The 23,049-nt window shown below is 38.7% G+C and overlaps 3 protein-coding genes across 3 annotated transcripts; all 3 read right to left on the reverse strand.

The window, feature by feature from the left end:
* Positions 1-349: 349 nt before the first annotated feature.
* Positions 350-2,299, reverse strand: LOC110762644 (cytochrome P450 CYP82D47-like). The gene is made up of 2 exons (XM_021965306.2): positions 1,232-2,299; positions 350-1,076 (listed from the first exon to the last, which is right to left on the reverse strand). The coding sequence occupies exons 1-2, from the start codon at positions 2,174-2,176 to the stop codon at positions 453-455; spliced, it is 1,569 nt and encodes a 522-aa protein (XP_021820998.2). The 5' UTR covers positions 2,177-2,299; the 3' UTR covers positions 350-452.
* Positions 2,300-7,268: 4,969 nt separating this feature from the next.
* Positions 7,269-9,236, reverse strand: LOC110762667 (cytochrome P450 CYP82D47-like). The gene is made up of 2 exons (XM_021965330.2): positions 8,131-9,236; positions 7,269-7,985 (listed from the first exon to the last, which is right to left on the reverse strand). Exons 1-2 carry the CDS (start codon positions 9,112-9,114, stop codon positions 7,362-7,364), a joined length of 1,608 nt encoding a protein of 535 aa, XP_021821022.1. The 5' UTR covers positions 9,115-9,236; the 3' UTR covers positions 7,269-7,361.
* An 11,600-nt stretch (positions 9,237-20,836) lies between these two features.
* LOC110762562 (xanthotoxin 5-hydroxylase CYP82C4-like) lies at positions 20,837-22,443 on the reverse strand. The gene is made up of 2 exons (XM_021965212.2): positions 21,790-22,443; positions 20,837-21,568 (listed from the first exon to the last, which is right to left on the reverse strand). Exons 1-2 carry the CDS (start codon positions 22,408-22,410, stop codon positions 20,945-20,947), a joined length of 1,245 nt encoding a protein of 414 aa, XP_021820904.2. The 5' UTR covers positions 22,411-22,443; the 3' UTR covers positions 20,837-20,944.
* Positions 22,444-23,049: the final 606 nt, after the last annotated feature.

A 23,049-nucleotide genomic window follows, 5' to 3' on the forward strand; every position in this document is an offset into this window, starting at 1 on the left:
GGACTCACCTGCTTCATTTTCATTTTGCAACTTAATTTTATTGGTTCAACTTATCGGCAGCAAAAAAATGATTTTCACTGGTTAAAGGGGTGATGTCTGCTTCCCAACTTTACCTGCTTCATTTCCATACGCATGCATGCAGGATGGTGATGGTGATGGTAATGATGGAGGGTGGTGGGGCAGTCTCACATGAAAAACTATGTATCTAATTTGTTTGCTACTGCTACACAGTCTATTCCTTTCCAAGAATAGAATTTGTCCATCTCATTTTTGTAGATTTATATCAAAAGGCTGGACCATCAAGTAAGATAAGATTATATACATGTATGACATGTGTTCCTTATTTGGATCATATCAAAAGTAGAGGAATTTATAAACTGAAACTGTGAATATATATATATGCATATGTGCATTTTATTCTCACATATAGCTAAATTCTCACTCTCAACTATTTAATCATAAAAATTAGGAGACAAGCGTGGTTTGACGAGGACATCAAGGGGAGTCAGTTTCATATTCGTAAGTCCAATACTTCCATTCATATCAACCGGTTCATTTTCTTGAGTCGTGACATCAAACGAATGAAGAAAACTAGCCAAAGTTAAAAGTGTCATCTTAAGGCCAATACTTATCCCAGGGCATGCTCTTCTACCACTGCCAAACGGCATCAGCTCAAATTGCTGACCCCAAACATCAACATCCTTATGGGTAGTGAGAAATCTCTCTGGCTTGAACTCCATCGGGTTGGCCCAAACCCGTGGATCAGTTTGGATCTTCCACAGGTTCACTAAGAGCCACGTGCCTTTTGGAACATGGTACCCTCCTACGGTACAGTCTTCTGTGAACTCCCTTTGGCCTGAGAGTGGTCCAGCTGGGCATAAACGCATTGCTTCTTTAATAGTGGCCTGCAGGTACACCAGATTATTTATATCTGACTCATCCAACTGTCTTCCTTTGCCAACATGTTGATCAAGTTCTTCATAAACTTTCTTCAAAACTTGACGGTTGTTCAAAAGCAAAGAGAGTGCCCACGTCAGGGTCACCATGGTTGTTTCACTCCCTCCAGCTATCAAACTCTGCACAATCAAAATTTTGGTAATTAATAAAACAAATTTAGCCAATGACCATTTGGTTTAGCAGCATCCAGTATCGACTTTGTTGGACCAGGTGCTGAGTTGACATATGACGGACAAAGGTCGTAAAAAAAATTAAAATAAATTAACATATATACCAAACATGTTGCTTTGATGACGGTATCAGCATCGAAGCCAGCAACATCTGCTCCATCGATGGCTGAAAGCATCACATCCATGAAATCTTGATCTTTTCCTTTAGTTCTTTTCTGCTTGTGCTCCTCCAACCATTCCGTAACAATAATGTCCAATTCTTTGGCAGTTTTCTTCATGGCCTTCTGCTGTCCACCCAAATCCAACCAACTAAGCCAAGGAACAGCATCTCCCAACACAAACAATCCCACCAAAAGAAAGAACTCTCTCATGGATTTTTGCCACCGCCTTGCCTCCTCCTCCTCACTCAAACTCCCATTCATAAAGCATCTCTTTCCAGCAACCATCCTAAAAATCACATTTAGAGTCAAATCCCCAAACCACTGCTTCATCTCCACTAAAAGCTCCCCCGAGCTTTCTTTTCTTTTGGTCCATAAAGTGTACAGCTCTTTCAAACTCATCTCCACTTCTGATACTCGAACTTTTTTCATTAGCTCAAACCTGCGGTTTGAGAGTAGCTCGAAGGATGTGAGCTTGCGAATTTCGCGCCAGTATGGACCATAGGGGGTAAACCCGAACATGGCAAAGTTGTAGCCCAAGTGCTTAGCTCCTAGCGTAGCCGGACGGGAGGAAACAACTATGTCGTTTGTGGTGAAGCAATCCTTGGCCGCCTCCCAAGTACTTATCACCAGAGCAGAGTGGATACCAATGTTGATGGTGAAGGTTGGTCCATACTTGTCAACCAAGGAAGCCAAAGCTATGTGAGGAAGCTGAGATCCACTGAATAGGCCAAGATGACCTAACAGAGGCCACCCGCCTGCAACTTTTGGTAGTTTAGGACCCTTGGCTTTGGCAGCTGAGCTTGATCTCTTTATGATAAAGTAGGAAAATAAAAGTATGGCTAAGATTCCAGCTATTGCAGTGTTTAGGCATGGGAGATACAACTCCATCGTTGCAAAGGGAAGGTTGAGGGTGGCTGTCACTTCTGCAGTAGTTCTTATTTATAGTCGATATCAGTGTTTTTTCTTCGTGGGACATTCAGGCCAGCGTTCATAAGTTTGTTTTGAAAGAGGGCCAATGAGGATTATTTTCTATAAGATAATTCATATTTTCAGAAATACATTTGACTCATTCAATATAATAATTGATGCGTACGTAGGAAGCAAACTGCGAATTTTCTGTCACTACTTTGGGAAAATTCTGATCAGACAAGAAAATGGGTTATTTTAATAGAATTTGACGTCATCGCTGCAATTGGGAAAAGTACCCCTGAGGTGATGAAATAACCTTCATATTGAAGATTATCTGTTGACCGTTTGATACTTAAACTTATCTCCTTTGACCAAAAAAAAATATTTAAACTTATCTCCTTTGACAAAAAACCAATATATTTAAACTTATCAAAGACCCTGTTTTTTTAATTTTCCTAGAAGATAACATCAACTTAATATTAAGCAGTACTATATCCTTCCAAAATTGCTTTTGCAATAAGCAATTTCACTTTTGCCTTTCTTGAGCTCAGCAATTAAATTATCAATCTGCATTAAAAGTCTCTGTTTGTGCCTGATAAATCACGGCCATAAGTTGGCCGAAGGAGCCCTTTTTCTCGGCCCTGGCACTTGTTCGTAAAAACTGAAACGCAGCGTTTCGCCAGGGTACTTCGCCTTCCTAAAGACAAAAGAAGAAATGCTAAGGCATGATGATCTCGGCCTCAAGCGCAGGCCGAGGCCGAGGCCAAGCAAAATCGCGGCCAGAAATATTAAAGTCAGATCATCACGTGATAGCAGGGACCCAGGCTTCATTTAATGAAGTAGTGCCTGTTTAATGCAGCAAACCCACTGGCCACAAAGAAGCATTTAATGCATGAGGGAAGGTGGGAAGTGACTGAAGTCAGGATTTGGTGATGAGGATCAGAGTGATTAGACGTGGACATTCTCACAAGAATTCTGACAGCCTGAGATATTGGTTCACCAGCTATCCATGCCATAAATGCGTCTCCACGGCCAGAAGCTCAGAACCCACGATCAAGAGCGGCGGCCGAGATTCACCGGGATTTATGGGGTCACACCACCATACTTCACGATCCCAAATGTCGATTGGACTGCCCACTTGCTCCAATCAAGCTCCACCATGCAGATTTTTAGCCTCGATTACTCCTCCAGAGACTCTTCCTATAAATACAAGACTCGAACTACATTCAAAGGGTTCAACACCAAAACAAAGCCGCCCACGGAGCAACTTATTTTTTACTGTACTGCACTTTCAATATCTTTACTTGCTTTCCTAGGAGTAGTGTTAGATTGTAAGGAAAATCCATTCATCAATATATCATACAACCCTTGATTTTCAAGGCGCCGGAGCACCATCCTTGTTGTTCGTTCACTCACCCCATATATCACATGACCGTCGCTCCCTGAGCAGCGCGCCGGAGCACCGCCCAAAACCCACCACCAACACCATCACTCAACGGCCTTGTAGTTCAGGCCGTGAACCTAACAGCCGAGACCAGTTCCTCTCTCGGCTACAATCGTTTGATTAGGAAGACAGTTCAAACAGGCGCACCACTTATCCATCCAACACTCATCAACACATCAACGCACGGTAGACCGTACTGGCACGCCCGCGCACAACCGCACCGCACCCAAAAGTAAGAAACCGCGTGTTAACGCACATCCCCTCGGCCCGGAACTCCAGGCCGTGAGATTTGCGCGGCAGACAGTCTCTCAAAACCAAAAGGAGACAAACATGCCAATTAGTACTAAGAAATAAGATTCCATGTTATTATTCCCCTCAAACTTTCACCCAAGTGTCTATTTCCCCACTTTAGATTTTTATTCCTTACTCAAACACTTCATCACATATAGAGCTTAATTACCAGGAAGGCGTGGGGTGAGCACAACTTCTAATGGAGTCGCTTTCGGAATGGTCAAACCTGGACTCTCGGTCATGTCAATCCGTTGACCCAGCGGGGTTTCAAACTGAAATGCATGAAGAAGACGAGCAAGAATGAGGTAGCCGGCTACAGTGCAATCTTCCAGAGCTTCTCTTGGTCCCAAGAGGTGCCCTGCTGGGTATAAACGCAGCGTTTCCTTGATGATGGCTTGAAGATATACCAAGTTTTTAATGTCGGATTCGTCAAACTTGATTTTCTGTTCCAACTGAAAATAATAGTAAAAGAAGAAGAAGTAGAGAGAACTGTGGTGAAAATATTCTCCATCGGTGCAATGAAATCAACATATATTCATAATTCCATACGCGTGCATAGGGTGTTGATAATGCAGCCTCGCATGAAAAACTACACATTTAGGGCCCCTTTGATAACCATTTCAGTTTTCAGTCTTTAGTTTTTAATTTCTATGTTTCAGTTTTCATTTTAAAAAAATTAAAAATTAAAAACTTATTTGGTAACTAATTTCAATTTTCAAAACAAGTGAAAACTGAACAAAAGTTGTTTGGTAATTGATTCAGTTTTATGTGGAACTTGAAAATGGAATTTTTGGAGGTCAAATTGTGAATTTCATATCGTGGAATGAAAGTGCATGTTACAAAGAGTTTGTAGTATTTTTCAGTGAATTTTTTGGATTTAGGATGATTTTTTGGTGAATTTTGGATTTGGAGGTTCCGAGGCTTGGATTGGGTATGTTGCCGAACTCAAGAATTGAGCGACCGGGTCCAAGTGGGGAGGTCCCAAATATTGAGTTTTGGTAATTAGAGTGCATTTCATGTGTGATGATGTAAAAATAGTGAATGAAAAAGGAGAGAAAAAAAAAGGAAAAAGAAAACTAAAAACTAAAAATACTTTCAAGTTGTTTTAGAAAATAAGGGTGATTTTGAAAACTATATTTCACTTTTTCGTAAACTGAAAATAAAATCTGTTACCAAACATGTTTTCAGTTTTGAATTTTCAATTTTCAAAAAAAATGAAAATGAAAACTGAAAACTAAAAGTGAAATGGTTATCAAACAACCCTTAGGGCCCGTTTGATAACCATTTCAGTTTTTAATTTTTCATTTTTTTTAAAATTAAAAATTGAATACTTGTTTGGAAACTAATTGCAGTTTTCAAACAAAGTGAAGAATAGTGAAAACGAAACAAAAGTTGTTTGGTAATTAATTTCAGTTTTATGTGGAACTTGAAATTGGAATTTTTTGGGGTCGAAATGTGAATTTCATATCGTAGAATGAAAGTGCATGTTACAAATAGTTTTTAGTATTTTTTGGTGAATTATTTTGAATTAGGATGATTTTTTTGGTGAATTTTGGATTTGGAGGTTCCGAGGCTTGGATTAGGTTTGTTTCCAAACACAAAAACCGAGCAGCCGAGTCTAAGTCGGGAGGTCCCAAATACTGAGTTCTGATAACTAGAATACATTTCATGTGTGGTGATGTAAAAATAGTGAATGAAAAAGGAGAACAAAAAAAATATAAACGAAAATGAAAACACTTTTACGTTGTCTTAAAAAATAAGGGTGATTTTGAAAACTATATTTCAATTTTTTAAAAATTGAAAATGAAATTTGTTACCAAACATGTTTTCAGTTTTCAGTTTTGTAAGTGCATGGATTTTTTATTTTGCTTTTGACTTCCCTTGACAATTTTGTAATAGGACAATCATTGTATTTTCTCAAGCTCTAGTCTAGATTAAGAATTACATCTCTAGGTATGCTTAATTGGCTACATTATGATGGACAACAATGGGTTTGACAAAAGGTAAATTTTGCATTGCATTACATTGTGGCACTTATGATGGCACTTACATCTCTAGGTATGCTTAATTGGCTACATTATGATGGACAACCTACTCTATGGCACTTATGACTCGATTAGGCTTGGATACTCACATAACTCGACCTAGCATTTTATGATTAGTGTTTCAATTTCAATGTACAACGTAACCGTACCTAATCCTAGTTAGTTGTGTACGCCTTAATGTAGATTTGAACAAGTAGTTTGTTGTCGGAATCCCAATACCTCCCATTATAATGAGTTCCAGCTATTAGCTTTCTCAATCACTCTTTCTGACTTTAGTGTTCCAAAGTGATAGGCCACTCCATAAATGCGTTTTGAATCTAATTTTCCATGTCCTAAAAAAATTATTGCTGATATTTATTACTCTTTTTAACCCCTAACAAAAACATAACTCTCCTCCCATGTTTCTTCTAGGGTTAAAGTCTGAGAAATATATATGAGAGAGGGAAAGAGAGTCAACTCACAACTACTACTCAATCACACTAAAATACATTTTAAAAAAAAGGAAATAGCTATACTCTTATAATATATTCAAAATATTTAAATAGTATAGCCACGCGGCTATACTCTTTAAATATGTTTGCATATTTAATTTTTATTTTTATTTTTATTTATTCGAATACACCTATTTTATGGACTTTAAAAAATATATATTCTTACAAATTAGTTTGTTTAGTTTAATATTTGTAATTACACCAGATACTTTTGGACTTTATCTCAAAAAGTTTCTTATGATTTTGCTCACGTTAGTTAGTTGACATATATATCATTGTATCTGTTATACTTTGAAGGACCCTAATGTCACCAACTTGGACTCCCGAATGGGTGGATCGTATATATTCATGTTGAATTTAGATAAAGAAGGAGATTATCCATTTTGCGACTCATGAATTTGATTGTTTGAACTATGATTGGCTAGCAAAAAAAGTTTTTCACTGGTTAAAGGGCTGACGTCCGCGTTTGAGGTGGAACATCGACATATTTATGTCCACAGCTTTTTCTTAGTCAATTCTTCTCCGAGAGAATAACATTTGTCCATGTACATGCATCTCATATGCATATCTACGGTCCTTATTTCGTTTGACAATCAAAATTTCGTTTGACTCTCTCTCTCTCTCTCTCTCTCTATATATATATCCTGTCTAGTTTCCCTAGCGCTATACCAAGTTTTATGTTTTGCCATGGGAAGGCTGGTCCTGTTCTCTCTTGATTAATTTTCTTCTTGTTCATCTCTATTACTATTTCGATCGTGCATGTATGTTTTAACTAAAAAGTGGAACCCATTTGTCAAAACTAGAGGAAACCAAACTTTTTTAGATTAATACGTTCAGAACATGAACATATGCATATGTACTTTTCACATATATCTAAGTTCTCAATTCTGAACTTATTCATAAAGATTTGGAGACAAGCGTGGTTTGACGAGGACATCAAGAGGGGTGAGTTTCATGTTCGTAAGTCCAACGCTTCCGGTCATATCAACCGGTGCATTTCCTCGGGTCTTGACATCAAACCAATGAAGAAAACTAGCCAAAGTTAAAAGCGTCGTCTGAAGGCCAAGATTTATCCCAGGGCATGCTCTTCTACCACTACCAAACGGCATGAGCTCAAATTGTTGACCCCGAACATCAACATCCTTATGGGTGGTCAGAAATCTCTCTGGTTTGAATTCCATCGGGTCGGCCCAAACCCGTGGGTCAGTTTGGATCTTCCACAGGTTCACTAACAACCACGTGCCTTTTGGAACATGGTACCCTCCTACAGTACAGTCCTCTGTGAATTCCCTCTGGAATGAGAGTGGTCCAGGAGGACATAAACGCATTGCTTCTTTAACAGTGGCTTGCATGTACACCAGATTATTTATATCTGACTCATTCAGCAGTCTTCCTTTGCCAACATGCTGGTCTAGTTCTTCATAAACTTTCTTCAAAATTTGGCGGTTGTTCAAAAGCAAAGAGAGTGTCCACGTAAGTGTCACCCTGGTTGTGTCACTCCCTCCAGAAATCATAGCCTGCACAATCAAAATTTTGGTGATTAATAAAATAAATATATTCTATGACCATTTGGTTTAGCAACTCCGTTGAATGAGGCACTGAGTTTAAATATGATGGACAAAGGTCGTTGTAGCAAAAAAAAAAAAAGGTATATATATATACCAAACACGTTGCTTTGATGACGGTATCAGCATCAAACCCAGCAATATGTGCTCCATCGATGGCTGAAAGCATGACATCCATGAAATCTTGATCTTTTCCTTTAGTTATTTTCTGCTTGTGCTCCTCCAACCATTCTGAAACAATATTGTCCAGTTCTTCGGCAGTTCTCTTCATGGCCTTCTGCTGTCCACCCAAATCCAACCAACTAAGCCAAGGAACAGCATCTCCCAACACAAACAATCCCACCCAATGAAAAAACTCCCTCATGGCTTTTTGCCTCCGCCTTGCCTCCTTGTCCTCACTCAAACCCCCATTCATAAAACATCTCTTTCCAGCAACCATCCTAAAAACCACATTTAGAGTCAAACCTCCAAACCACTGCTTCATCTCCACCATAAGCTCCCCAGACCCTTCTTTTCTCTTGCTCCATAGAGTGTACAGCTGTTTTAAGCTTATCTCTACTTCAGATGCTCGAACGTTTTTCAGTAGCTCTAGCCTGCGGTTTGAGAGTAGCTCGAGGGATGTCAGTTTTCGCATTTCGCGCCAGTATGAACCGTAGGGGCTAAACCCGAACATGGCAAAGTTGTAGCTCAAATGCTTACCCCCTATCGTAGCGGGACGAGAAGAAACAACTATATCGTTTGTGGTGAAGCAATCCTTGGCCGCCTCCCAAGTACTTATCACCAGAGCAGAGTGGATGCCAATGTTAACGGTGAAGATTGGTCCATATTTGTCAACCAAGGAAGCCAAAGTTATGTGAGGCAGCTGAGTTCCTCCGAACAGGTAGAGGTGACCTAACAGAGGCCACCCACCTCCCACTTTTGGTGGTTTGGGACCCTTGGCTTTGGCACCAAAGCATGATCTCTTCATCATAAAGTAGGAAAACAGAAGTATGGCTAAGATTCCAACTATGGTGGTGTTTAGGCATGGGAGATACAACTTCATTGTTGCAAAAGGGAAGGTTGAGGGTATTGCCGGACCCATGAATTTTTCCGAGGCACTATTTAAAAAGCTAAAAGTATATGAGGGAAATCCAAGTGCAAGGAGTCCATGAACTACATTAATCAACAGGGAAGAGAGAAACTTTGAATAAATAAACGTGAAATCTGCATAAAACAAAATTAAATTATAAGTTGAGAAACTAAGGAATGACATATGCCAAATAAGAGATTAAAGCTCATGGATATTTATTAAATAGATATACACCATTAAGGGAATTTTGGGAGACACAAGTTTATGTGAAGCAGAAATAAAATTGAATATTACAAAGTCTCTTTGAGATAATTAATCACACACATGATAGGCACCAGTTGAGAGGCAAATTCCAACCACTTCAAAGAAATTTTCGGAATGTAGGTCCCCAGTGGTTGAGGGTAGCTATCCATTGTTGCAAACTCGATGTCGATTTCTCAATTATTCACTTCTTGGAAAATAATAATTGATGCCTTAGGAAAGAGGAGCAATGATGGAGGATTATTTTCTATAAGATAATTAATATTTTAAGAAATACTTTTGACTTTCAATATAATAATTGATGCCTAAAAAGCAAAACTGCGAAGTTTTATGAAGAAAAATTCAAATCAGACAAGAAACATCATCGCTCCAATTAGGAAAAGTATACCATGGTTGAAATATTTCTATTTCTATTCCTAGGGGCGTCGAACCCTTAAAGTCTGAGCCCAAGCTTACTTTTTCACTGAGGTGATGAAATAACCTTCATGATTGAGATTCGACCAAAAAAAATTCCCTTACGATTGAGAATTATCTTTTATCCGTTTGATACTAAAAATGTGTCCAATCAATGTTGTAAAGCTAGTGGGTGGAGGTGGAGCTCACAAAGAAAAGAAGAAGATTATGTTGGATACTTGTCTGCCAATTCCTTCCATGCATTCCCTCAAAGCCTTTTACATAGGCGAAAATGTTACTGATGGTGCTTTCTGAGGACGTAGGTATAATTTGTCGAGCCTTGTTAAATATTGTATCTCATTTATTTTATATGCAGCTTTATATTCCTATAGTCATACCTATTAAGACGCAAGGAGGTGCATCTGCACTTCCTCCCGCCAAAAAAACCATTGTAAGTGCTTCAAATTGCCATTTTGCTTAGTTGGTGCTGGTGCACTCCAGATATACAGATTACCTTTTTTTTATATTACTCAATTTACTTAAGTTTACAATGTAAATAAGGAAGTACCCATAATTTGGATTCAAATAAAAATACTAGAAAATTAAATTCCCACCAAATCAAAATATGAAAAATCGGTTTTAGTGCAAAATACGATTTAGGCTAAAAATGATGGTTCCTTAATTCAATATATACTTCATAATAAAATCTCATAAAATCAAGTTTTCTTATTTGATGGGTAAGGAATAAAAGCCGCCAAAAAATTTCTTGGGAAAATGATTATTCCGAAAAACTATTTTTCATACTTAGTCAATATGTTTACATAAAACAATTTTTCATGTATGATATGAATGCATAAAGGGACCTAAGGTCAATCTAGGTAAAAAGCCTTAGATGTTCAAGCGACAAAGAGTTTTTAGCCTTTTAAATTTGCACCTCCGCTAAAAGTTCATGGATCTTCCACTACCCATACATTTTAGTTTATTTACGACATCAAGTTGTTTTGAAAAGGATTCATATTAGCTATGCCTAGTATTGAAACTTATCCGATGCTGTGTGTTTTTTTTTTTCTCTAGAAGATAACATCAACCTGATAGCAGTCATATATCCTGCCAAAATTGCTTTTGCTATAAATCACTTTCAGTTTTGCTTTTCTTGGAGGAGTTCAGCACTAAAGTCTGTCAAGAGATGAAAAAACAAAACAATTAGGAGACTAGACGAGTATGTCAGATATAAATAAAAAACATACCAATTAGTACTAAAAAAATGAATTGAATATTCCATTATACAGTATAGTAAACTGTCATTATTCCGCATAAACTTTCACCCAGTGTCAATTTCCCCCATAAACTTTTTTTCTTGTAAATTAAAGACCTTTTTTTTTTATTTTTTATATATCGAAATGATACTTACATTAAGCTAGAAGGCAAGGCAAAAACAAGGATACAACAAGGAAAAGGAACACCAAAGCCAGAATCAGTCTGGTACAAAAAGAAGTTACCAGACCTGGACTAAAACAAAAGGAAACAAGGAAATTACATTGGTGGCCCAGGAAGGCCATCAGAAGTTAGAACCCGAACAATAGAAGGTGGTGGACAATCAGTCTAGTGTGTTACACCCACCGTCTGCAATCCAATCTTGGCAGCCACATGCTCTGCTTGATTTTGGTTTCGAGGGATCCATGGCCACTCCACAGAATCAAAGAGGAGTGATCTTCTCCTCATTGCCTTGATAAGAGGAAGGATGGTCCAAGTGTCGCTGCCCATATTACCTTTAAGACTATTGATCAAGATACGGGAGTCAGATTCGAATATGACTTTACGATCTCCCAAGTCCTAGGCCATTGAAATTCCAAACAGGGCCGCTTCTGCTTCAGCACATAGAGCAGAGCATATAGTTTTCTTTGCTGCAAGTCCTCCACCAAAATGGCCATAGGCAGTCTTTCTGATCACTCCAAGACCCGTCGAGCACGAAGCAGCAAGCCAAGCTCCATCAAAACTTACTTTGGTATGGTCTGTGATTAGAGATAGAGTGTTTCCAACAAAGTTACAGGGGGGGGAGAGTTATGGGAATCATGCTGAGGTAATTTTTGGTGGCAGACTTAAAAACATGAGCAGCAGCAGTGATAGTTCTTATAGGATCCAAAGGTTTGTTTTAAAAAATGAAGTTGCAACGGGGCTTCCAAATTTCCCATAATACGAAGCATACCATAGACAAGAACCAAGCCGAGTTATTGAAAGAGCCATGATTTTCCATTAAACTTTGGATCCATTTGTCAAAATGGTGATGCTTTGTCTGTTGAGCACATAGTTTAAAGGGGAACCGAACCACACAGCTTGAGCCCAGAGGCATAATAAAATCATGTGCTCAATGGATTCATCTTCCAAGTCACATATTGGGCAAATTGGAGAGACCGAGATCAATTTTTTGTAAAGAGAAAGTTTAGTGGATATGGACTTGTTGAGAAGACGCCAGCAGAAGAACTTGATTTTTGGCAGGGTTTTAATCTTCCAAATCCCTTTCCACACTATAGAGTGCACACAGTGGGAGGAGTTGGCTGGAAGGGTGGAGATAGCCATTGTCTCAGAGTGCAAGTAATGGTATTCAGATTTGACGGAATAGTGACCATCACTACTCCAAGGCCAAACAAAACGGTCGGCCGTAGATGAAGCACCAATTGGGATTTTGTTGATTGCCTCTATAGTGTTTTGATAAATGAAGGGTCTAACTCTAATATCATCAAGGTTCCATGCATGATTGTGAGAATCCATGATATCACAAACCAACTGAGGAATAGTATCAGGAATTTGGCATGTGGCCTGAATAAAACCCACATGAGGAGGGGGTGAACCATCAATCATTCCATATGCATATATCATTTCCACTAAAGATCTGTTTTCTTGCATTAGAGATTAGAAAATCACGACCAACAATTAAGCTTGCCCAAGCCCACGAAGCTCGGTGGCCAGCCTTGGCTTGCAAGAATTCTTCCAATGGGAAGTAACGACCCTTTAAAACTAGCACCCAGTAAGCATTTGGATTATTCAGTATTCGCCAACTTTGTTTACCTAGTAGAGCCAAGTTGAATTCTGCTAGATCTCTGAAACCCAAGCCCCCTCTTGCTTACTTTAGTACAAGTGCTTCCAAGATTTCCAATGAATTCCAGTATTAGATTGAAAGTTACGCCACCAAAATTTTGCCATATCACTGTTAATATCTTTGCAGAGAGTTGTGGGGAATCTGAAACACATCATAGAATATGTGGGGATAGCCGTTGCCACAACTTTAAGAAGGATCTCTTTACCAGTAATTGAGAGAGGATTATCTTTCCACCCCATTATCTTCTTTTGAATTCTTTCTCCAATAAAAGATAAGCCAATTTTTTTTATCTGCCCATAACATAGGTAGGCCAAGATAAGTACCAGGATTTTCGGCTCCCCTAATACCTAACAAATGACAAATGCCGGCTTTGTGATCGTCAGGTGTGTTTGAGCTGAAAAACATATTTGACTTCTCGAGGTTAATTAGTTGGCCTGAAGCATGGCAGTATATGTCCAAAACTTCCTTAAGACGAATACAATTCATCCTCTCTGCTCAGAAGAACAGAAGAGAATCATCTGCAAAGAAGATATGCGAGAGGGGGGACCCTTGCAATTTTTACACCTCGGATATAACCGGTTTCAAGACACCTGTTTAGGTTAATAGATAAAATCTCACACATGATTAAGAACAGGAATGGTGAGAGAGGATCACCCTGCGTAATCCCTCAGGTAGGAGTGAAAGACTTGCCAGGCTTACCATTTAAGAGGACAGAGAATGAGATAGTAGTTATGCATCCCATGACTAGGCGAATCCAGAAGTCAGCAAAACCCATCTTTGAAATTGCCAATCTCAAAAAGTCCCATTCAACATGATCAAAAGCCTTGTTCATATCCATCCTAAGACCCGCTTCAAAGCAGTTTTCTTTTTTTCTTTTTTCTTTTTGTTCTGAGGTTATGGAAAGCCTCATGAGCCAGAATGATATTATCTTGTATTTGTCTTTCCTGTAAAAATATGTTTTGGTTCTCAGAAATAATCAAAGGTAGAATGGACTTAAGACAATTGGCTAAGATCTTGGAGAGAATCTTATAAGAACTGTTACAGAGACTAATTGGTCTGAATTGGTTTGCTTGGTCTGGGGCAGCCACCTTAGGAAAAGCGATGTGAGTTTGATTTAAATCTTGAAGATTGGAGAGGTTGTGATACATATCCTTTGCTGTTCCAATCACTTCCTCCTTCATTGTACTCCAGAACCTAAGGTAAAAAAATACTTGGAAAACCGTCTGGGCCTGGGGCTTTAAGGGCTCCCAATTGTTTAGAAGCAGCAAGGATTTCATCTTCAGTGAAAGGGGCAGTGAGATTTTCATTCATTTCCTGAGTGATAACCAGCTACACATGCCCAAAGATGTTTCCCCAATCTCTCTCACCTGAGGAAGTAAAAAGGTTTTCAAAATACCTTTTAAGCTCAGCCCCAACAAGGTTTTCCCCACAGAGTCACACACCATCATCATTTTTTAGCTGAATAACATTGTTTCTTTGGCGCCTTTGTATTGTTGTGAGATGAAAAAAATTTGTGTTCAAATCACCTACTTTGAACTAGTGGACTTTTGCACTTTGAATCTAATAGATCTCTTCCTTTTCCAAAGGTCTCCCAAATTTACTCTTATCACCTTTTGGTGCACATTTGATGAAACAATATTCCTTGAAACCTAGATGTTATCCAGTTTCGTGATGAGTTGGTTAATTTGAACTCTAGTATTATTGACTTTACCTTTTCTCCAATTTTGCAAGGCAGATTTTCAGTTTCTCAGTTTCCCTATCCACTGCTTTTGGTAGGGGTCATGCATTTCTTTGTTCAGGCTATTTTTGACAATCACATCGCAGTCAAAATCCTCCATTTTGCTTCAAACTTGAAATTTCTTTTGCTTTTACTGGAAGTTGGATTACACTCAAGGACCAATAGGCTATGGTCTGATTCGATTCTTGTGCCAATTATAATAGTTGTATTGGGCCACTTTTCGCGCCATGAGGTGTTTGATAGAGCACGATCAAGTCTTTCTTTAACAAAAGATGTGTTACCCAGACTTCGTTCCCAAGTGAAGATATGGCCCTTATACCCCAAGTCCATAAGGTTATTGTCTGTCATGAAGTCAATCAAGTATCTTTTTCTCTTTGGATTCCAAATGGCACTGCCTTCTTTTTCAAAGTGCCAAGCTACTTCATCGAGATCGCCCATAACTACCCATGAGACATCATCTTTTGCATCCATGTCAACAAGAGAATTCCAAAAAAGTTTTTTTTCAGAGTGGTATGGTGTACCATAGAACCATGTATACCTAGCATGGAAATTTTCTCCAACGGAGAGAACAGTAGCATCAATCCAGTGTTTACAGTAATCACGTATCGTTACTTCAATTCCAGTTTTCCACCAGACACTTAGACTACCTGCATGCCCACTGGATCAACAGAGAAGCCTTTTCGAAATCCACACTGTCGTCTTAAAGAGATCAATCTATGATTACTCATTTTAGTTTCCATCAAGTAAACAACAGAGGGGTTTTTAGAGCGGATTTGCTCTTTCAAATAGAGGATTGTCAAGGGGTTCCCCAAACCTTGACAATTCTGGGATAATTGTATCATTAATTCCTTGTGGCTGCTTTAGGCCAGCCACCACCGCCATTGTTGCTAGGTGATTTTCTTCCTTCCTTGTCTCAATCGAGATTGTATCTCCTCAAGTTCCTTTGATGGACTTATAATAACATCCAAGATCTTAAATATTGAGGGTTTCGGAAATATCGGTGGTTCAAAAACACGGAAATGTTGATGGAAATATCGGGAAAATATCGATATCGATAAAAATTAGATAAAAACCACGGAAATTGTGATAAAAACATGGAAATTTTTAATGAAACTTTGTAAAAAGTTTATTTAGTCAATCATCTATTATTTTAACACAAAATATTGGAAGGAAATGCATTGCATAGTAGGTTTGAGTGATTTAAGTTGATTATATTGCGAGCTGACAAACTATGTTACTTAGAAAATCTAGAGTAATTAATGAAAGAAAATTAAACACCTGTAGTAATTTTTTTATCATTTTTACTACAATATTTTACACTTTATAAATTACATGGTAAGATACATGAGTAACTTTATTTCACGTTATTCACTGGACATCATGACATGGTACACGTTCTTATATTTATTATTTATCAAAAATTGAAAAATAATTAAAGATGTAAACCAACTTGATTTTTCATGAAAATTAAGCACTTTACCATGCTTAAAAAATAATAGTGAAGATTGAAAATTAACTAAGAACATAAATAAAGTTATCCAATGAAGAATTAAATAGGGAATAAAGAAAATGATTATAGAGATTTAAGTAATTAAGCAACAATTTGAAGGGAATTTAGTAATGTAAGTACTTATAATGAATAATAAAATAAGCAATAACATTAAATGGATTAAATAAGAAAGAAATAAATTATATTAAGTAATTAAATATTTGGTCAACAATATAGAACAATAAGTAATTATTTTCTATTTTGAGAAACAGCTTGGAAGAGTTATAAACAGCTTGGTCGTTCAACAAGATTAGCTGAACATATTTGTTGGGGCCTCCACTTGGGTCTCTGTTTACCACTCTTTCCTTGCCTTTCTTTTTCTTGCCATCTTGGTTGTTTTCCAAGTCTAGTGGACTGAACATATTTGAGTTTTCAATCTCTTCAATGGATGGCTAGGCCTTATAGGGACTTTTCTCTTCTATCTCTTGAATTGAATGCCCAAGTGTAGTCGAGGTTAAGGCCCATGGTGGTAGGCGATCAGGGTCACACCAATTGTGGTTTAGTGAAAGCCCATGGACCGCTAAGGTTAGAGTTCCATTTTTGTACTGTGTATCGTAGCTTTCTGGGTCCCATATACTGACATAGCTAGGGCGATTAGGTCTACTGCTCGACACCCCCATCTGCGTAACCACAGTTTGCGATGTCCCAGGTTGCAGGGCTTCAGTCTGATTCCGCTTAACTGACTGAGCCGTCTGTTGCGGCCTGTTTGTAGTAGTTGTCGCTTTCACTAGTGAGTTGACCAAAGACTCGTTACTGGTGTTCACATGCTGTTCCTCAACGGGATTATCGTACAGGCCCTCACCATCCTTCTCCCAATGGTGGCGCCAATGGTTCCGGTCGAAGATGTCGATTGGCCTGACAATGGGCTTAGCAACGGTTTTCTTTTCATGGAAGAGAAGACTCGATTGCTTTGTTACCACTGGGGCTCGTAGATCGTCATCGAATTGCCATCTGTCGTAAAGCATTTTTGTATTCGCAAACCATTAGCAGCCTCTATTGTGACCCAACCTCCCACACTTCATACAGAAGTCTTTTAGACCTTCAAAATTCAAGCAGATGCGGCGTTTTCCGGCGACTGGGCATGGCATGAAAAAATCGGGGGCTAATGGTTTAGCAGTGTTCATGCACATCCTCAGAAAGCCCTGGAAACCCGCAACGTTGGTATCTTCCATCTCCATTACTGCCCAAATTCTGGATCCAAGCTGCCGTGCATTCTTTGATGTGCATAGGTTTCGAGGCAAACCATGAGTTTGAACCCAGTAGATAGCTATGTCTGCTTGAATGTCGTCAAGGGAGTGGTGTAAATTAAAGACTTGAACGGCATAAAAAGAGTGCTGCTATTTCCACCTACCTGTCCTATTTTCCGAGAAATTATAGAATAGTACGGATGTACCACGTCAGCATGTGATACTCCCATTCAAATATTGCCATGTGTCCATTTTAAAATAGAAATTAAACTTTTTTTACAGCTGGATTTATTTCTTAATTTTTATCTTATGAAATAAAATTAGAAAATTGAAAAACTTAAGAAAAAGAAAATAGAAAAAGAGAATTCCCAACAACAACCCCCCACCCCCCTGAACCCAACACCTCTAATCCCAAAAACATGCCATGACCGTCACCCATCTCCACACTACCTGCCATGACTGCCACCCATCTCCCTTCCTCTTCCTCTTCCTCTTCCTTTTTCCCTTTGCTTTTCCTTCTCAACCCTTATAGTAATTGTAGGTAATGGAGTTTAAAGAGAGGTAGAGAAAACTAATATTGATGATGATGATGATGATGATGATGATGAAATGGAATAGTGGAAGGGTTGGTGTTTGTGTTAATGGTTGGGGAAATGTTAGAGTGAATGCAAAACAGAGAGACCCTTTGGGAGAATTCTTGTATTGTATTGATTGAAGTAATTGTTACCAAGGAGTTATAGTATTGGATATGGGTTTGGAAATAGTATGATGATGGCAAAGGTTGTCATGATCAATTTCAGAGAAAGGGGAATTAAGGAAGATGAGGATTTGGATGCCGGTGGCAATGGTGAAGAGGAAAAGAGACGGGGAGGAAGAGGAAGAGAGAGGGATGGCATCCATGGAACGCAGTGGGGTTTTAGGGGAGGGGCGGCAGTTGGGAATATTTTTTCTTTTCTTTTTCTAGTTTTCAAGAGTTTTAAATTTTATTTCATAATATAAGTCCAGCTGTAAACAAATATTTAATTTCTGTTTTAAAATAGACACATGGCAATATTTGAATGGGAGTATCACATGCTGACGTGGTATATCCGTACTATTCTATAATTTCTCCTATTTTCCCATCCACATTATAATTAAAGTTTTAAAGACAAATTTACCCCTTTGTAAAATTACTTTTAAAAACTTGGGGAAAAAACCTCAAACTCTCCTTAAAATAAAATAAAATAATAAAATAAGATTTTCTTTATGAAAAACAAATTCTCTCTTCATAGAGCACCTCCACCCCAAAAGGCAAGGGCAAGGCAAAGGTAAGCCAAGATTTGATACTATTCACATGAATAGTGGCAGCCTTGCCTTTTTTGGTTCCACCCTAAAGGGCAAGGGCAAGGGCAAACACTATTTACTTTACATTATTTTCTATTTTTTTTATACTTAACCCATTAATTTTGATAAGCTTTTCGAATAAGATTTACGGTTGCCACATGTCAATATTTATTATAAAATACTCACCTAAAAATTTAGATAACATTTTCAAATAAAATTTTCGGGCAAATGAATAATATTGGTAGGTATTTATAGAAAAAATTTCCATAATTTTTTTATATTTGTTTGCCTTTGGATTGGGCAAGATTTTTTTATCGGAGACTCCAAGAGAAGCCACATGGCACAACAGTAAAAAATAATTGAAAATCAATCGCTGATGTCAACAGCCTAAGGGCAATAGCCCAATCCATTTTTGCATGTGGCCTTGCCCAGGCTAGTGGGTCCCATGCCTTGCCCGGGCTGCCTTTTGCGCTCTGGAGGTCCAAATCTTGCTGGGGGGCCTATTGCCAGTGTAGAATGGCTTGCACTGCACTTGCTCTTATGTCTCCCCTTCCCAAGCCACCCCCAACCCATCCTTGGAATCTCCATAGACACCCCCTAAGCAACCCTAGCCATCATTCCCCTGCAGCACTTATTTATGAGTCTTGTTCAGCAGACTAGGAAACATTTAAGATTGTTGGGGCTTTTGGTATCTGAACCAAATCTTGAAGGAAAGCTTAAGATGATGTTGCCACCATGAAAGCTTGAAACTTTACTCGATTCTTAAGCAAGACCAAGTCAGGGCACACATAAATATAACAAGTAATAAAAGAAAGAAATTTTCATTTTTCTCTTTTCCTTCGGGAAGAAAAAATTGCCCACAATTTGATTTTTTGTTTTTAATAGAAAAATTGAAGCTCACTCTTCTAGAATCCAAATTCCTAAGAGGAGGGAGACAATGGAGGCTCTGGTTTGCAGAAAATTAGAGGACCCAATAATACCCATTTTAAAAGAAAGAGCATAGAAAGCAATAGTAATAGAGAAGAGTTATCTAATGCGTGTAAAGAGAGGGAATTATGGAGGCTAAACGGGGTGGGGGAGGGAATGGTGGCTAGGGTTGAGGGCTTCAAGGGTTGGAGTGGGTCAAGAAGGTGGGTCAAGAAGGAGAGAGACTTGTTTATATTTTATTTCTATGTTATTTTATTATTAATACTAGTCTCTCTGCACGCGCTTTCGCGCCTGCGATAGGCTTTTTTAAAAAAAAATTTAAAATTTATTTTAGAATTAAAAAAGAAAATGGGTAGTTGTGTTCCATCAAAATAGAATCCATTATTTGAATTTTCTTTTAATTTTAAATTTTTTTAGTATGAAAAAGTGTGAATTTACCATATTATCCTCATTTAATAAATAATTTCAATTCTTAATGTTTGCATTAACTAAGGGCATTTTCTGGTATTTTGAATGTTTTACTATTCTCTGCATTTTGCTTTATATATATAGATTTTACTTTATTTTAGTTGAATTAATACTTAAATGGTATTTTAGGAATAATGGTGGTGGTGGAAAAATAGGATTATATTTTTTAAAATTTACATGGTGAGTGTGGAGATAAAATGAGTGAGAAAATAAGACAATAGGTGAAAATAACAGCACTTGCATAAAAATAGCTAATTTGGCCCTTTCTATCTTGATTGAATCTTATGGGCTGCAATGTCCGATAGGTCCACATATAATCAAACTCTCACAACATAAATGGGCCTCACAATCTTAGTTTCCTTTTTTTTTTTTGGAGATTCACTAATATACCCAATATAGGAGCCCAAATTATAAAAATACCTCATATGAAATGGACTTTAGAAACACACCCAAAACTCATTTATAACATAATAAAAAGACTTTTAACTTCTTTTAAATTACAAAACTGTCATTGATTTCTCAAAACAAACCCAACCCCAAAACATATAAACAAGCCCAAAATACTCATTAGGACATCAAAGTAATTTAATAATCAAAATTAAATTCAATAGGGCCAATTGTCATTTTTTGGGTATTTTTTGGGTTTGTTTATAGAAATTAAATGGTGTGGGGTTTATTTATAGTTTTAGTGCTAAGAATGGGTATTTGACTAAATATCTCTTCTTTTTTTTGTTCGAAACCTCACAATCTTAGCTTATATATACTTTTATTTAATTGTTTATTATTTATCAATGTAAATAATACATTCGAAGACTCGTAGCACAAGAAGTAAAAAGCTGTTTAAACCTCCTCAATTAATCAACAAACAGTACATTTTTATTCTTTATTCAAACGCTTCATCACAGATAGAGATTACCAGTAAGGCGTGGGGTGAGCATAACCTCTAATGGAGTCGCTTTCGGAATGGTCAAACCTGGACTCTCAGTCATGTCAACCCGTTGACCAAGCGGGGTTTCAAACTCAAATGCATGAAGCAGACGAGCAAGCGTAAGGTGAAGGACTTGCATGGCAAACGAGACACCAGGGCACGACCGTCTGCCAGAGCCAAATGGCATCAGCTCAAACTGTTGACCTCTAACATCAACATGGCCATGGCTTGTCAAGAACCTCTCCGGTTCAAAAGCAGAAGGGTTTTCCCAAACACTGGGGTCCCTTTGAATCTTCCATACGTTTACCACCAATCTGGTGCCTGCCGGGACATGGTAGCCGGCTACGGTGCAGTCTTCTAGAGCTTCTCTTGGTCCTAAGAGGGGCCCGGCTGGGTATAAACGCAGCGTTTCCTTGATGATGGCTTGAAGATATACCAAGTTTTTTATGTCTGATTCGTGAACTTGCCTTTCTGTTCCAACTTGGAGCTCTAACTCTTCTTGTGCCTTCTTCATCACATGGGGATTGTTCAAGAGTAGTGAGATTGCCCATGTTAGAGTGCCTGCTGTGGTGTCACTCCCACCAAGGATAATCGCCTGCAATTCCAATATCAGGAATGGATATTAGAATGATTTCAATTTCTTCAACACATTCCTATTGGAATCACTTATGTTTACTAACACATAACGAGTCAAAAATTAGGTACGTTCAAATCCGTAATCAGTTCCCCGATTCATGGTAAGTAATTTGAGACTTGTCCAAAAAAAATTCATGGTAAGTAAACATGCATTAGTGGTATTTACCGAAAAAAACATACCAGGCAGGTGGACTTGATGCTGGTATCTGAACTATGCTGAAAATTTGAGAGTTGTCCTTCCTCCTGAAGAGACAACATGACATCAATGAAGTCCTCATCAGCTTCAGTCTTCCCTTTGTCACGAGAAAGTACTCTCCTTTGGCGATGCTCCTCCAGCCACCCTCCGAGTATGGCATCCAAGTCTTTAGCCGTCTTCTTCATTGCCTTCTCATGCCCCTGCAAATCCAACCACCATAGAAACGGCAGTGCATCCGAAACAACAAAAATCCCAATCAGATGAAAAAACTGACCAATTGCCTTCTGACACCGCCTAGCCTCATCGCCATCGTCACATTTTGCTGAGGCACCAAAGTAACGTTTCCCAGCCACCATCCTGACCACAACATTAAGGGTCAATTCCTCTAGCCAACGATTGAGCTCAACAACCACAGGACGTGACGAGCCATTTTGGACCCATAAATTTTGTAGCTCTTTTAACCCCGTGTCAAGTTCTGATGTCCTGACATGTTTGAGCATCTCAAGCCTCCGGTTTGAGAGAAGCTCAAGTGTTGCAATCTTCCTCATCTCACGCCAAAATGGACTGTAAGGTGCGAAGCCAAACACGGCATGGTTGTAGCCCATGTGTTTGGCAGCCACCGTCGTGGGTCGAGAAGCAAGTGCTGTTGGGAAAATGGCTCACCTAAGGATACAAGGTTGGTTTTGGCGCTGAAAGGAAGATTTTGAATCTGCCTAAAAGCGACCGGTCGCTAGGCATTTGCGACCGGTCGTTTTGAAGCAGATTCGAAATCTGGAGCAACATCAACGAGCGACCGGTCGCCAGTTCTTTGCGACCGGTCGCAGGAAGCTAGCGACCGGTCGCTTAGCATTTGCGACCGGTCGTTTAGAAGCAGATTCAAGGTCTGGAGGAAAAACCAAAAGCGACCGGTCGCCAGTTCCTGGCGACCGGTCGTCCCAGTCGTGCTGTGACGATTTCTTACGCGTTTTCAACAGTGTTTTCAATGGCTATCGCTTTCCACAAGATTTCAGAGGCTTAGTGGGTCACTTCTGAGTTAAATGAACGTTGACTACCTGCTGGATAGTTGGGAGAGCACTCATGGCTAATTGGTTATCTTATTTCAAAGATATCACTCTCCATTTTCTGGTGTAAGTGGGAGGTGGCTGAGTTGGATTCTATTTACCTACTTGATCTGACATTTAGTCTAAGTGGTGACTAAAGGGAAGAACGTGGAGGACAAGCTGATATCTTATCTCTTGTCTATT

The sequence above is a fragment of the Prunus avium genome, chromosome 1 (genome assembly GCF_965620075.1).
Source record: "Prunus avium chromosome 1, drPruAviu1.hap1.1, whole genome shotgun sequence".
In the NCBI taxonomy this organism is placed as follows: Eukaryota; Viridiplantae; Streptophyta; class Magnoliopsida; order Rosales; family Rosaceae; genus Prunus; species Prunus avium.